We start from the raw sequence: 15,215 nt of genomic DNA on the forward strand, positions 1-15,215 counted from the left end.
GGGGTTAAACACTGTATTAACCTATAGATTACCCTCTATCAACAGGCAGGAAGCTTTTACAAAAGTGACGACAGGTTCACATTAACACTAAACAAAATCTTACCAATTTTTCTTTTTCCAATTTTTGTAATAAATTCTGCAATTCTTTTCCGGTCTTGGTTTTGTTGGACACTTCATAGAGACGACTATATATGCCACCTTTAAAAACTGAAAATTAAATAAAAAAAAAAAAGAAAATTAAAAAAAAAAAGACACGAGTTGCATTTTGTACCACATTCTAAGAAGTAATATCCCCATGTTTACCTTCCTTACACCTGCTGTGGGTTTCCTTAGAGAACAGCAATGGGGGAATTCTTCTTTTAATCTGCTCCAGGCGCATAACAATGTCCAGGTCAAGCTTATCAGGCCTAAGGTATGAAATGTGTTACATTTATTGTATAGCAGGAAAACTGAACAAGCTCACGCACACGGTGTTTTATTGCTGCGTTTTTCAGGTGCAGTTTTGGTCCCAAAACTGCATGAATTTCCTGCCCCAGCAAAATTTATGAGATTTCATTTTTACTGTGCGTACGTTGCAGTTTTTGTTGGTTTTTTTTGGCTGCATCTTTGTCGTGCCACAAAAATGCTGCATGTCAGTTCTTTGTGGGGGTTTTTTGCCAGCGTTTTTTGAGCCCTTTTAGGCATAGATTTTAACTCAAAAACGTATTGGACAAAAACGCATCATAAAAAGGCATGCTTTTTTTGGATGAGTTTTTACCGCGGGTGCGTTTTTATGGTCACCACAAAGATGCAGCGTGCGCACATAGCCTACCAAGCAAACATAGAACAATTAGGGCACTCACAGTTTATAGGGGATAAAAGGGCCGCTTGTAGACTTCAGAGAGGCAATGCATAGAAGTTTTCCTTTACTCAAAAGTTGCCCTCTCCATAAAATGAAACTGCTACGATCTACAAAATGAAACAAATAATTATGCTCAATTTTGGTATTGTAAATCAACTACTGTATAGAGTTAAGCAAATACATATACAGTGGAACCTTGGTTAACAAGAACAATCCATTCTGGGTGTGCGCTTGTTAACCAAGTTAGTCGTCTAGCAAAGCAAGATTTCCCATAAGAAATAATTGCAATGCAGACAATTCATTCCACAACCTGTTAATATGTCCCATCCTGGTCCCCTATTGTACCATCACACACACACACACACACACACACACACACACACACACACACCATACCTTCTGTTCCATCGCCGGCCTCCTGGTTCTTGTAGTTTGCCAGTACAGGATGTGTATCGGGTAACCATCGTGACCGATGCCAGCGCTTCCGCTGCCAGAGCGCTGACGTCAAAGGCAGGAGCCGCTTGCCTCTGATTGGTCAGCGTGCTGCCTTTGAGTAGCGGCTGACAGCAGACGTTCCTCCCTTGTCGCGATGGTTACCGATACACATCCTGTAGCGGCGAATCACAAGAACCATGAGGCTGGCGAGGGAACGGAAGGTAAGGAGAGCAAATATGTGTGTGTGCGTACATGTTTGTGTGTGTTTCTGCGGACTGCGGACTTAGAGCGTGGTGGATGTATGGAACGGGGGAAGTGTGTGCGGTGAGTATTCTGCTTGTACGGCAAAGCTTGGTCGTAAACTGAGTTACAAATTTACAGCAAGCTTTTGCTCGTTAAGCGAAATACTCGCTAACTGGGTTACTCGTTAACCGAGGTTCCACTGTAGTACATCCAAGTAATCATAACATTAAAATAGCCAATACATGCAAACCCTAGGTTACGAACTAGAAGCATGTACATCATAGGCTAAGTGTTCCAGCCTTATCTAGGCCTCAGAGGTGACTGCATGTTGTAAGATTGCAACACCAAGACGTGCGCTGCTCCGCTAATATCTCACAGGAAACTCTGATCCCGATACGCGGCTGGAAAACAGCGAAGAGACCAGAGATGCAGCATGTGGCGGCAGAAAGAAAAAAGGACCGGACAGCAGGCAGCCAGAGAAGTTAGTGATGAGGTATTGTTTTTTTTACATCTTATGCTTGTAACTGTCATATGTATATTACATGTCTAAGGCTGGGTTCACACATAGCGACAGCGACGTCGCCGTTACGTCACCATTTTCTGTGACGCAACAGCGACCTTGTAAGTCGCTGTTATGATCGCTGCTTAGCTGTCAAACACAGCGACGCAGCAGCGATCATGACGTCGCTACAGAGAGCAGGGAGCTGCGCACACTGCTTAGCGCTGGCTCCCTGCTCTCCTATCTACAGTACACATCGGATTAATTAACCCGATGTGTACTGCAGCTACATGTGCAGAGAGCAGGGAGCCGGCACTGGCAGCGTGAGAGCTGCGGAGGCTGGTAACGAAGGTAAATATTGGGTAACCACCTTGGTTACCCGATGTTTACCCTGGTTACAGCTTACCGCAGCTGCCAGATGCCGGCTCCTGCTCCCTGCTCGCTTCATTTCGTCGCTCTCTCGCTGTCACACACAGCGATGTGTGCTTATCAGCGGGAGAGCAACAATAAAAAAAACGAACCAGGCCTGTGTGTAACGAGCAGCGATCTCACAGCAGGGGCCAGATCGCTGCTCAGTGTCACACACAGCGAGATCGCTAATGAGGTCACTGCTGCGTCACAAAAAGCGTGACTCAGCAGCGATCTCGCTATGTGAGAAGTACCCCTAAGTTGGGGACTGCCTGTACATGATTTACATTGTAAACAGTATACATTTTTCATATTCTCCAGTAGCTTCCATTAAAATCAGTATGCTCACCAAGGACACCAATGCAAAACCATAGGATATACCACAAATGTCTGATAGATTTTTTTTTTTGCCAAGTCAGACGTTCAATAAGCACAGCAAATAATATATTTTATGCACCAACTAAATACAGAAACAATTGATGTCTCCAGTTGTCGGCACCACTCTGGTCCTCTGAGCGGGGTCACCGCACTTCAGACTATCCGGATCACTCTATGCATGAGCCACCACTCACTATGTAATGAAAGGTGACTGAAGTCTCGCTGGCTACGCCTCTAGACCGAAGGCCAGAAGCAGCCGGGGAGGACTAAAAGATTTTTGGTACACATTGTAAAATTGATTTGTCATAGCCTTCATTGAGGACAAAGGAACCACGGGTTTAACATGGGGGATGATGAAAGAAAAGGAAAAGGTGAAAACCCGCTGTCAGTTTGTGCAAAAGCAGTAGAAGGAGCAAAACAAAGAACCCCCCCAACATGGGAGAGTGCTGTGTGCCCTATGAGCGTTCGTACCAAAAATCTTTATGTCTCGGTCGCTTCATTGGGGGACAACGGAAGCATGGGACGTCCTAATGCTGTCCTTGGGGTGGAAAGAAGGGAATTTTGTTACTTACCGTAAATTCCTTTTCTTCTAGCTCCTATTGGGAGACCCAGACGATTGGGTGTATAGCACTGCCTCCGGAGGCCACACAAAGCAATTACACTAAAAAGTGTAAGGCCCCTCCCCTTCTGGCTATACACCCCCAGTGGGATCACTGGCTCACCAGTTTTAGTGCAAAAGCAAGAAGGAGGAAAGCCAATAACTGGTTTAAACAAATTCACTCCGAAGTAACGTCGGAGAACTGAAAACCGTTCAACATGAACAACATGTGTACCCGAAAAACAACCAAAAGTCCCGAAGGACAACAGGGCGGGTGCTGGGTCTCCCAATAGGAGCTAGAAGAAAAGGAATTTACGGTAAGTAACAAAATTCCCTTCTTCGGCGCTCCATTGGGAGACCCAGACGATTGGGACGTCCAAAAGCTGTCCCTGGGTGGGTAAAGAAATACCTCATGTTAGAGCTGCGAAGACAGCCCTCCCCTACGGGGAGGCGACTGCCACCTGCAGGACTCTTCTACCTAGGCTGGCGTCCGCCGAAGCATAGGTATGCACCTGATAATGTTTGGTGAAAGTGTGCAGACTCGACCAGGTAGCTGCCTGGCACACCTGTTGAGCCGTAGCCTGGTGTCGCAATGCCCAGGACGCACCCACGGCTCTGGTAGAATGGGCCTTCAGCCCTGATGGAACCGGAAGCCCAGCAGAACGGTAGGCTTCAAGAATTGGTTCTTTGATCCATCGAGCCAGGGTAGCCTTAGAAGCCTGCGAGCCTTTGCGCTTACCAGCGACAAGGACAAAGAGTGCATCCGAACGGCGCAGGGGCGCCGTGCGGGAAATGTAGATTCTGAGTGCTCTCACCAGATCTAACAAATGTAAATCCTTCTCATACCGATGAACTGCATGAGGACAAAACGAAGGCAAAGAGATATCCTGATTAAGATGAAAAGAGGATACCACCTTCGGGAGAAACTCCTGAATGGGGCGCAGCACTACCTTGTCCTGGTGGAAGACCAGGAAGGGAGCCTTGGAAGACCGCGCTGCCAGCTCAGACACTCTCCGAAGAGATGTGATCGCTACCAGAAAGGCCACTTTCTGTGATAGTCTAGAAAGTGAAACCTCCCTCAGAGGCTCGAAGGGCGGCTTCTGGAGGGCAACTAGTACCCTGTTCAGATCCCATGGATCTAACGGCCGTTTGTACGGGGGAACGATATGGCAAACCCCCTGTAGGAACGTGCGCACCTTAGAAAGTCGTGCTAGACGCTTCTGAAAAAAGACGGATAGCGCCGAGACTTGTCCTTTAAGGGAGCCGAGCGACAAACCTTTTTCTAACCCAGATTGCAGGAAAGAAAGAAAGGTAGGCAATGCAAATGGCCAGGGAGACACTCCCTGAGCAGAGCACCAGGATAAGAATATCCTCCACGTTCTGTGGTAGATCTTAGCAGACGTGGGCTTCCTAGCCTGTCTCATGGTGGCAACGACCCCTTGGGATAAGCCTGAAGACGCTAGGATCCAGGACTCAATGGCCACACAGTCAGGTTCAGGGCCGCAGAATTCCGATGGAAAAAAGGCCCTTGGGACAGTAAGTCTGGTAGGTCTGGTAGTGCCCACGGATGGCCGACCGTGAGATGCCACAGATCCGGATACCACGCCCTCCTCGGCCAGTCTGGAGCGACGAGTATGACGCGGCTGCAGTCGGATCTGATCTTGCGTAGCACTCTGGGCAAGAGTGCCAGAGGTGGAAACACATAAGGGAGCCGGAACTGCGACCAATCTTGCACTAGGGCGTCTGCTGCTAGAGCTCTTTGATCGCGAGACCGTGCCATGAAGGTTGGGACCTTGTTGTTGTGCCGGGACGCCATTAGGTCGACGTCCGGCCTTCCCCATCGGCGACAGATTTCCTGAAACACGTCCGGGTGAAGGGACCATTCCCCTGCGTCCATGCCCTGGCGACTGAGGAAGTCTGCCTCCCAGTTTTCTACGCCGGGGATGTGAACCGCGGATATGGTGGAGGCCGTGGCTTCCACCCACAGCATAATCCGCCGGACTTCCTGGAAGGCTTGCCGACTGCGTGTCCCCCCTTGGTGATTGATGTATGCCACCGCTGTGGAGTTGTCCGATTGAATTCGGATCTGCTTCCCTTCCAGCCACTGTTGGAAGGCCAGTAGGGCAAGATACACTGCTCTGATTTCCAGAACATTGATCTGAAGGGTGGACTCCTGCTGAGTCCACGTACCCTGAGCCCTGTGGTGGAGAAACACTGCTCCCCACCCTGACAGACTCGCGTCTGTCGTGACCACCGCCCAGGACGGTGGTAGGAAGGATCTTCCCTGTGATAATGAGGTGGAAAGGAGCCACCACTGCAGAGAGTCCTTGGCCGTCTGGGAAAGGGAGACTTTCCTGTCCAGGGATGTTGACTTCCCGTCCCATTGGCGGAGAATGTCCCATTGAAGTGGACGCAGATGAAACTGCGCAAACGGAACCGCCTCTATTGCCGCCACCATCTTCCCGAGGAAGTGCATGAGGGGTCTTAAGGAGTGCGACTGACTTTGAAGGAGAGCCTGCACCCCAGTCTGTAGAGACCGCTGCTTGTCCAGCGGAAGCTTCACTATCGCTGAGAGAGTATGAAACTCCATGCCAAGATACGTTAGTGATTGGGTCGGTGACAGATTTGACTTTGGGAAGTTGATGATCCACCCGAACGCCTGGAGAGTCTCCAGTGCAACATTCAGGCTGAGTTGGCATGCCTCTTGAGAGGGTGCCTTGACCAGTAGATCGTCCAAGTAGGGGATCACAGAGTGTCCGTGAGAGTGCAAGACTGCTACCACTGCCGCCATGATCTTGGTGAACACCCGAGGGGCTGTCGCCAGACCAAATGGCAGAGCTACGAACTGAAGATGGTCGTCTCCTATCACGAAGCGTAGAAAGCGTTGGTGCTCTGTAGCAATCGGCACGTGGAGATAAGCATCTTTGATGTCTATTGATGCTAGGAAATCTCCTTGAGACATTGAGGCAATGACTGAGCGGAGGGATTCCATCCAGAACCGCCTGGCGTTCACATGCTTGTTGAGCAGTTTTAGGTCCAGAACAGGACGGAAGGAGCCGTCCTTTTTTGGAACCACAAAGAGATTGGAGTAAAATCCTCGCCCCCGTTCCTGAGGGGGGACAGGGATCACGACTCCTTCTGCTCTTAGAGAGTCCACCGCCTGCAGCAGGGCATCTGCTCGGTTGGGGTGTGGGGAGGTTCTGAAGAACCGAAGTGGAGGCCGAGAACTGAACTCGATTCTGTACCCACGAGACAAAATGTCTGTTAGCCACCGGTCTTTGACCTGTGACAGCCAAATGTCGCAAAAGCGGGAGAGCCTGCCACCGACCGAGGATGCGGAGGGAGGAGGCCGAAAGTCATGAGGTAGCCGCTTTGGAAGCGGTTCCTCCATTTGCTTTCCTGGGGCGTGAGTGAGCCCGCCAGGAATCTGAGCTCCCTTGTTCTTTCTGAGTCCTTTTGGACGAGGAGAATTGGGCCTTGCCCGAGCCTCGAAAGGACCGAAACCTCGACTGCCACTTTTTCTGTTGAGGTTTACTTGCTCTGGGCTGTGGTAAGGAAGAGTCCTTACCCTTGGACTGTTTTATGATTTCAGCCAATGGCTCACCAAACAGTCTGTCTCTAGATAATGGCAAGCTGGTTAAGCATTTTTTGGAACCAGCATCTGCTTTCCAGTCCTTTAACCACAAGGCTCTGCGCAAAACCACAGAATTGGCGGACGCCATAGCGGTACGGCTCGTAGATTCTAGGACAGCATTGATAGCATAGGTCGCAAACGCAGACATTTGCGAAGTTAGGGACGCCACCTGCGGTACTGCTGGATGTAGGATAGCATCCACCTGTGCTAAACCAGCTGAAATAGCTTGGAGTGCCCACACGGCCGCGAATGCTGGAGCAAACGACTCGCCGATAGCTTCATAGACAGATTTCAACCAAAGGTCCATCTGTCTGTCGTTGGCATCTTTAAGTGAAGCGCCATCCTCTACTGCGACTATGGATCTAGCCGCAAGCTTGGAAATTGGGGGATCCACCTTTGGACACTGGGTCCAGCGTTTGGCCACCTCAGAGGGAAAAGGATAACGGGTATCCTTAGAACGTTTAGAGAAACGCTTGTCTGGATGAGCGTCGTGTTTCTGGATCGATTCTCTGAAGTCAGAGTGGTCCAAAAAAGCACTTAATTTACGCTTGGGATACAGGAAATGGAACTTCTCCTGCTGTGCAGCTGCCTCCTCTGCAGAAGGGGCTGGGGGAGAAATATCCAACAGTCTATTAATTGCCGATATAAGGTCATTAACCATGGCGTCACCATCAGGGGCATCCAGATTGAGAGGGGCCTCAGGATTAGAATCCTGATCACCGTCCTCAGTCTCATCACAGAGAGACTCTTCTCGCTGAGACCCTGAGCAGTGTGATGACGTGGAGGGTCTTTCCCAGCGAGCTCGCTTAGGCTGCCTGGGACTGTCATCTGAGTCAGAGACTTCAGCCTGTGATGCTTGAGACCCCCTTGAAGTACGGATTAGTTCCAACTGAGGGGGACCGGAGAGCATAGACACAGCAGTGTCCATGGTCTGAGTAACTGGCCTGGACTGCAAGGTCTCCAGGATTTTTGTCATAGTCACAGACATTTTATCAGCAAAAACTGCAAAGTCTGTCCCCGTCACCGGGGCAGGGTTCACAGGCGTCTCTGCCTGGGCCACTACCACCATAGGCTCTGGCTGACGAAGTGCCACTGGGACTGAACATTGCACACAATGTGAGTCATTGGAGCCTGCCGGTAGATCAGCCCCACATGCAGTACAAACAGTGTACACAGCCTGTGCCTTGGCACCCTTGCGTTTTGCGGATGACATGTTGCTGCCTCCTCAGAGCAGTACAGGGTGTCCAGCCAAGAAGCGACCTTACAGTGCAACTATATATATATATATATAACACTGAGGCACTAGTGGGGCCAGCACTAAAGTGCTGCTTACCGCCCGCTTAGGAGCGGGTGTGTGGTCGCCGAAATCCCTTTAGTCTGGGTCTCCCAGAGCCTGCTGCCTTTCCCCAGCCAGACTGCATGTGTAATGGCTGCCGGCGTCCTTGTGGAGAGGGGGGGCGGGCCCTGGGCGTATACAGACGAAGAGCGGGAAGCCTGCTTCCCACTGTGCCTAGTGAGAGGGCTGGAGCATGTAAATAAAGCTCCAGCCCTCGGCGCTGCCAATTGAGCAGCGTCTCTCCCCTACCCTGATTGACAGGGTGGGGGCGGGAACGAAGCGGCGCTAGGCCGCAGAAGCCGGGGGCTAAAGTTAGAAGCGCCGCCGCCGTAAAAGCGCGGTCGGCGCAAAGTCCCCGGCGCACCACAAGTCGCAGCTGCGCCGCCGCTCCAGGAGCGGTCGGCGCAGTAGTTTCCAACATGTAACGTCACTCAGCAAAGCTGCAGTGACCTAACCCCAGCGCACAGCGCTACTGTCCCCGGCGCACTATAACGCTCAGCAAGCCTTGAGAGTGTCCGTGCCTGCCGGGGACACAGAGTACCTGAAAGTTGCAGGGCCTTGTCCCTGAACGGCACTCCCGCTCCAAATCCAGCAGGTTCTCTGGGTCTGTGGATGGAGCCCGGCCTCAGGGCTTGGGGGCCGGCAAGATCCCACTTCCACAGAGCCCTCCAGGGGATGTGGAAGGAAAACAGCATGTGGGCTCCAGCCTCTGTACCAGCAATAGGTACCTCAACCTTACAAGCACCACCGCGGGTGAGAAGGGAGCATGCTGGGGGCCCCATATGGGCCCTCTTTTCTTCCATCCGATATAGCCAGCAGCTACTGCTGACTACAAACAGTGGAGCTATGCGTGGATGTCTGACCTCCTTCGCACAAAGCAGAAAACTGGTGAGCCAGTGATCCCACTGGGGGTGTATAGCCAGAAGGGGAGGGGCCTTACTTTTTAGTGTAATTGCTTTGTGTGGCCTCCGGAGGCAGTGCTATACACCCAATCGTCTGGGTCTCCCAATGGAGCGCCGAAGAAAACTATTCTAAATACTGCAGAAGGAAGAATAGCAATCCCTCATGTTACTACTCAAACTGCTGCTTTTAGTATCCTTCTGCTAAGGCTTGCATCTCTAGATGCAAAAGTAAGAGCTCAGCAAAGATGTGGACAGAAGACAAAGTAGGTACCCAGAAGAAATAGAAAAACAGGAGCCTGGAGGCGTATGACCCAGGAGGCTTTTGTCCTGGCTGGGAAACCTTCCGGAGGTGTTCCGACTTCTGCTAGAGCAAACCAGGATCACCCACAAGGGAACCGAAAATCCGAATAGAGCTGTGAGACAGGTACAGCTTCATAGCTCTGAACACATCACATTGTGTAAGAGCCCCTCTGGGAGAGGAGACGCAAAAGTACCCAAAGGATAGAGAACAATCTCCTCATTAAGCTGAAAAAGACTTTTAGCTCCTAACCAAAGGCTAACACCGGTCTGAGACTCGCAGCCATGCCTGCCTCCAAATGACACCAAGCTAAACTGCATAACCGGGTGTTGGCTGCCAAGTGTGCTCTAATGGGGAGGAGGTTTTTGTCTTGTTTTTTTAAAGATGTATTCCTAGTGTCAGCCACCAGGTGGTAGCATATTTTACCCTTGGTTCCGGTGTCCCCCAAAAAAGCGTTTGAGTTCATTTCCTCCCAGAAGATGGGCTTTGCCCAACTTTAGAATGCGTCTAAGGCTATGTTCACACACTGCGTTTTTCACCTGCGTTTTTGGTCCGTTTTTGCTGCAGAAATTTCTTGAGAAATTCTTGTAACCTTTCTGCAGACATTCCCCAGCAAAACCTATGGCAAAAAAAATTAGCTGTGCACCCACTGCGTTTTTTTCTTAAGAAAATTCTTTCAGTAGATTTTCTTAAGAAAAAGAATGAGCATGTCACTTCTTTTCTGCAGCTAACTGCGTTTTCTTCAGCGCTCTATTGGGAGACCCAGACGATTGAGACCCAGACGATTGGGGTATAGCTACTGCCCTCTGGAGGCCACACAAAGCACTACATCAAAAGTGCAAGGCCCCTCCCCCTCTGGCTATACCCCCCCCCGTGATATCACGGGTTCTCCAGTTTTAGCTTTGTGTGCGAAGGAGGTCAGACATTCCATGCATAGCTCCACAGATTTTAGTCAGCAGTAGCTGCTGACTATTTCGGATGGAAGAAAAGAGGACACATATAGTGTCCCCAGCATGCTCCCTTCTCACCCCTGGATGGTGTTGTAAGGTTGAGGTACCTATTGCTGGTACAGGGCTGGAGCCTGACATGCTGTTTTCCTTCCACATCCCCTTGTAGGGCTCTGTGGAAGTGGGATCCTGCCGGCCTCTCAGCTCTGACGCCGGGCTCCATCCACAGACCCATTAGAACCTGATGGAGACGGAGCAGGAGTACGATCAGGGACAGGCCCTGCATCATACAGGTACTCTGTGTCCCCGGCAGGCACAGACACACTCCGGGCTGGCTGGGTGTTGTAGTGCGCCGGGGACCGCAACGTTGGAGTTAGTGTCCCTACAGATTACTGGGGGATTTTTTGTGTATGGGAACGCAGCGCCGACCCCCTCTGGACCGGGCGGCGCTGCTGTGACTTGTGGTGCGCCGGGGATCCGCCGTCCGCGCTTTTACGGCGGCGGCGGTTATAAATTGAGTCCCCGGCTTTTTGGGCCTAGGACGCCGGCAGCTCCGATTCGTTCCCGCCCCCACCCTGTCATTCAGGGTAGGGGAGAGACGCTGTTCGCTAGCAGCGACGAGGGCTGGAGCCTGATTTACATGCTCCAGCCCTCACACTAGGCACAGAGGGAAGCAGGCTTCCCGCTCTTAGCCAGGAACGCCCAGGGCCCGCCCCCCTTCCTCTCAGGACGCCGGCAGCCATTACATGCAGTCTGGCTGGAGGAAGGACGCAAGGCTCTGGGAGACCTGGACTAGGGGCTATCTGGCGACCACACACCCGCTTTTTAAGCGGGCGGTAAGCGATTTTTCTGTGCTGGTCCCTCTAGTGCCTCACAGTGTATTGGTGTACTGTGTACAGATATATAGATATTGTTTTTCTTGCACTGTGAGGTCGCTTCTGGCTGCTCTCCCAGATCACTCTGTGGAAGCAGCAACATGCCATCCTCAAAACGCAAGGCTGCCAAGGCCAGGGCTGTGTGTACTGCGTGTGCTGCATGTGGGGCTGATCTACCAGCAGGCTCCCATTGTGTGCAATGCTCCGACCCGGTGCTGCTTCGCCAGCCGGAGTCAGGAGAGGTAGTGACCCAGGCTGAGACGCTTGTAAGTTCTGCCCCGGTGACAGGGACAGACTTTGCAGTTTTTGCTGATAATATGTCTCTGTCTATGGCAAAAATCCTTGAAACCTTGCAATCTATGCATGGGGCTCAGTCTTTGGGCACGGCGAGGCCTCTGTCCTCAGGTCCCCCTCACTTGGAATTAATCCAGCCCACAGGGGGGTCCCCGGCTTCACAGGCCGAGGATTATGACTCAGATGATAGCCCCAGCCACCCTAAGCGAGCTCGCTGGGAAAGACCCTCGACGTCATCACATTGCTCAGGGTCTCAGCGCAATCAGTCTCCCGGTGATGTGTCTGATGAGAGTGATCAGGAATCCATTCCTGGAACCCCTCTCAACCTGGATACCCCTGATGGGGACGCCATGGTAAACGACCTTATCTCAGCCATCAATAGGCTGTTGGATATTTCTCCCCCAGCCCCTTCAGCAGAAGAGGCAGCGGCAGAGCAGGAGAAGTTTCGTTTCCTTTATCCCAAGCGTAAATTGAGTGCTTTCTTGGATCACTCTGACTTCAGAGAATCAATCCAGAAGCACGACGCTCACCCAGAAAGGCGTTTCTCTAAACGATCTAAAGATACGCGTTTCCCTTTCCCCCCTGAGGTGGTCAAGCGCTGGACACAGTGTCCAAAGGTAGACCCCCCGATTTCCAAACTCGCAGCTAGGTCCATAGTTGCAGTGGAGGATGGCGCTTCACTTAAAGATGCCAATGACAGACAGATGGACCTTTGGTTAAAATCTGTCTATGAAGCTATCGGCGCGTCGTTTGCTCCGGCATTCGCAGCCGTATGGGCACTCCAGGCTATTTCAGCTGGCTTAGCAAAAGTGGATGCTATCATACATCCAGCAGTGCCGCAAGTGGCGCATCTTACCACGCAGATGTCGGCGTTTGCGTCTTACGCTATCAATGCGGTCCTAGAATCTACCAGTCGCACCTCAATGGCGTCCGCCAATTCGGTAGTTTTGCGCAGAGCCTTGTGGTTAAAGGACTGGAAAGCAGATGCTGGTTCCAAAAAATGTTTAACCAGTTTGCCTTTATCTAGAGATAGACTGTTTGGCGAGCCATTGGCTGATATCATTAAGCAGTCCAAGGGTAAAGACTCCTCTTTACCCCAGCCCAGAACAACCAAACCTCAGCAGAAAAAGTGGCAGCAGAGGTTTCAGTCCTTTCGAGGTTCGGGCAAGACACCATTTACCTCGTACAAAGGGACTCAGAGGACGCAAAGAAACTCAGATTCGTGGCGGGCTCACACGCGCCCCAAGAAAGCAAATGGAGGTACCGCTTCCAAAGCGGCTACCTCATGACTTCCAGCCCTCTCCCTCCGCATCGCCGGTCGGGGGCAGGCTCTCCCGCTTTTCCGGCATTTGGATGTCACAGGTCAAAGACCGGTGGGTGACGGACATTTTGTCTCGCGGGTACAGAATCGAGTTCAATTCTCGTCCTCCAGCTCGGTTCTTCAGAACCTCCCCACATCCAGACCGAGCAGATGCTCTGCTGCAGGCGGTGGACTCCCTAAGAGCGGAAGGAGTGGTGATCCCAGTCCCTCCTCAGGAACAAGGGCAAGGGTTTTACTCCAATCTCTTTGTGGTTCCAAAAAAGGACGGCTCGTTCCGTCCTGTTCTGGACCTAAAACGGCTCAACAAACATGTGCACGCCAGGAAGTTCCGGATGGAAACCCTGCGTTCTGTCATTGCCTCAATGTCCAGAGGAGACTTCCTTGCCTCAATAGACATCAAAGATGCCTATCTCCACGTGCCAATTGCTACAGAACATCAACGTTTTCTACGTTTTGTGATAGAAGACGACCATTTTCAGTTCGTAGCTCTGCCATTTGGTCTGGCGACAGCCCCACGGGTCTTCACCAAGGTCATGGCGGCGGTGGTAGCAGTCTTGCACTCTCAGGGACACTCGGTGATCCCTTACCTAGACGATTTATTGGTCAAAGCTCCCTCTCAAGAGGCATGTCAGCACAGCCTGAATGCTACGCTGGAGACCCTACAGTCTTTCGGATGGATCATCAACTTTCCAAAGTCGATCCTATCACCGACTCAATCACTAACGTATCTTGGCATGGAGTTTCATACTCTAGCAGCGATAGTGAAGCTTCCGCTGAACAAGCAGCGGTCACTACAGACAGGGGTGCAATCTCTTCTGCAGGGCCAGTTGCATCCCTTGCGGCGCCTCATGCATTTCCTAGGGAAGATGGTGGCAGCCATGGAAGCAGTTCCCTTTGCGCAATTTCATCTGCGCCCTCTTCAATGGGACATTCTCCGCCAATGGGACGGGAAGTCAACGTCACTGGACAGAAAAGTCTCGCTTTCCCAGACGGCCAAGGACTCCCTACAATGGTGGCTCCTTCCCACCTCATTGTCTCAGGGAAGATCCTTCCTGCCCCCATCCTGGGCAGTAGTCACGACAGATGCGAGTCTGTCAGGGTGGGGAGCGGTATTTCTCCACCACAGGGCTCAGGGGACGTGGACTCCGCAGGAGTCCACCCTTCAGATCAATGTTCTGGAGATCAGAGCAGTGTATCTTGCTCTACTGGCCTTCCAACAGTGGCTGGAAGGGAAGCAGATCCGAATCCAATCGGACAACTCCACAGCGGTGGCATACATCAACCACCAAGGAGGGACGCGCAGTCGGCAAGCCTTCCAAGAAGTCCGGCGCATTCTAATGTGGGTGGAGGACACAGCATCCACCATATCCGCGGTTCACATCCCAGGCGTAGAAAACTGGGAAGCAGACTTCCTCAGTCGCCAGGGCATGGACGCAGGGGAATGGTCCCTTCACCCGGACGTGTTTCAGGAAATCTGTCGCCGCTGGGGAGTGCCGGACGTCGACCTAATGGCATCCCGGCACAACAACAAGGTCCCGGCATTCATGGCGAGGTCGCGCGATCAAAGAGCTCTGGCGGCAGACGCCTTGGTTCAAGATTGGTCGCAGTTTCAGCTCCCATACGTGTTTCCGCCTCTGGCGCTCTTGCCCAGAGTGCTACGCAAGATCAGATCCGAGTGCAGCCGCATTATACTCGTCGCTCCAGACTGGCCGAGGAGGTCGTGGTATCCGGATCTGTGGCATCTCACGATCGGTCGACCGTGGTCACTGCCAGACCGACCAGACTTACTGTCCCAAGGGCCGTTTTTCCATCAGAATTCTGCGGCCCTGAACCTGACTGTGTGGCCATTGAGTCCTGGATCCTAGCATCGGCAGGATTATCTCAAGGAGTCGTTGCCACAATGAGACAAGCTAGAAAGTCGAATTCGGCTAAGATCTACCACAGAACGTGGAAGATTTTCTTATCCTGGTGCTCTGCTCAGGGAGTGTCTCCCTGGCCATTTGCATTGCCCAAGTTTCTTTCCTTCCTGCAATCGGGGTTAGAAAAGGGCTTGTCGCTCAGCTCCCTTAAAGGGCAAGTTTCGGCACTATCCGTGTTTTTTCAGAAGCGTCTAGCACGTCTTCCTAAGGTGCGCACGTTCCTGCAGGGGGTCTGTCATATTGTGCCCCCGTACAGGCGGCCGTTAGATCCATGGGATCTGAACAGG

The 15,215-nt window shown here is 51.9% G+C and overlaps 1 protein-coding gene across 3 annotated transcripts in view; it reads right to left on the bottom strand.

The window, feature by feature from the left end:
- The window catches only part of TASOR (transcription activation suppressor), a 191,335-nt gene that overhangs the window by 141,663 nt on the left and 34,457 nt on the right, over positions 1-15,215 (bottom strand). For all 3 annotated transcript variants that reach the window (XM_075321320.1, XM_075321319.1, XM_075321318.1), the window contains 3 exons: positions 843-948; positions 304-407; positions 104-207 (listed from right to left, as the gene is read on the bottom strand). In XM_075321320.1, coding sequence (XP_075177435.1) covers positions 104-207; positions 304-407; positions 843-948 — 314 coding nt within the window. The remainder of the gene's footprint in view (positions 1-103; positions 208-303; positions 408-842; positions 949-15,215) is intronic.

The sequence above is a fragment of the Anomaloglossus baeobatrachus genome, chromosome 8, assembly GCF_048569485.1.
Source record: "Anomaloglossus baeobatrachus isolate aAnoBae1 chromosome 8, aAnoBae1.hap1, whole genome shotgun sequence".
Taxonomy (NCBI): Eukaryota; Metazoa; Chordata; class Amphibia; order Anura; family Aromobatidae; genus Anomaloglossus; species Anomaloglossus baeobatrachus.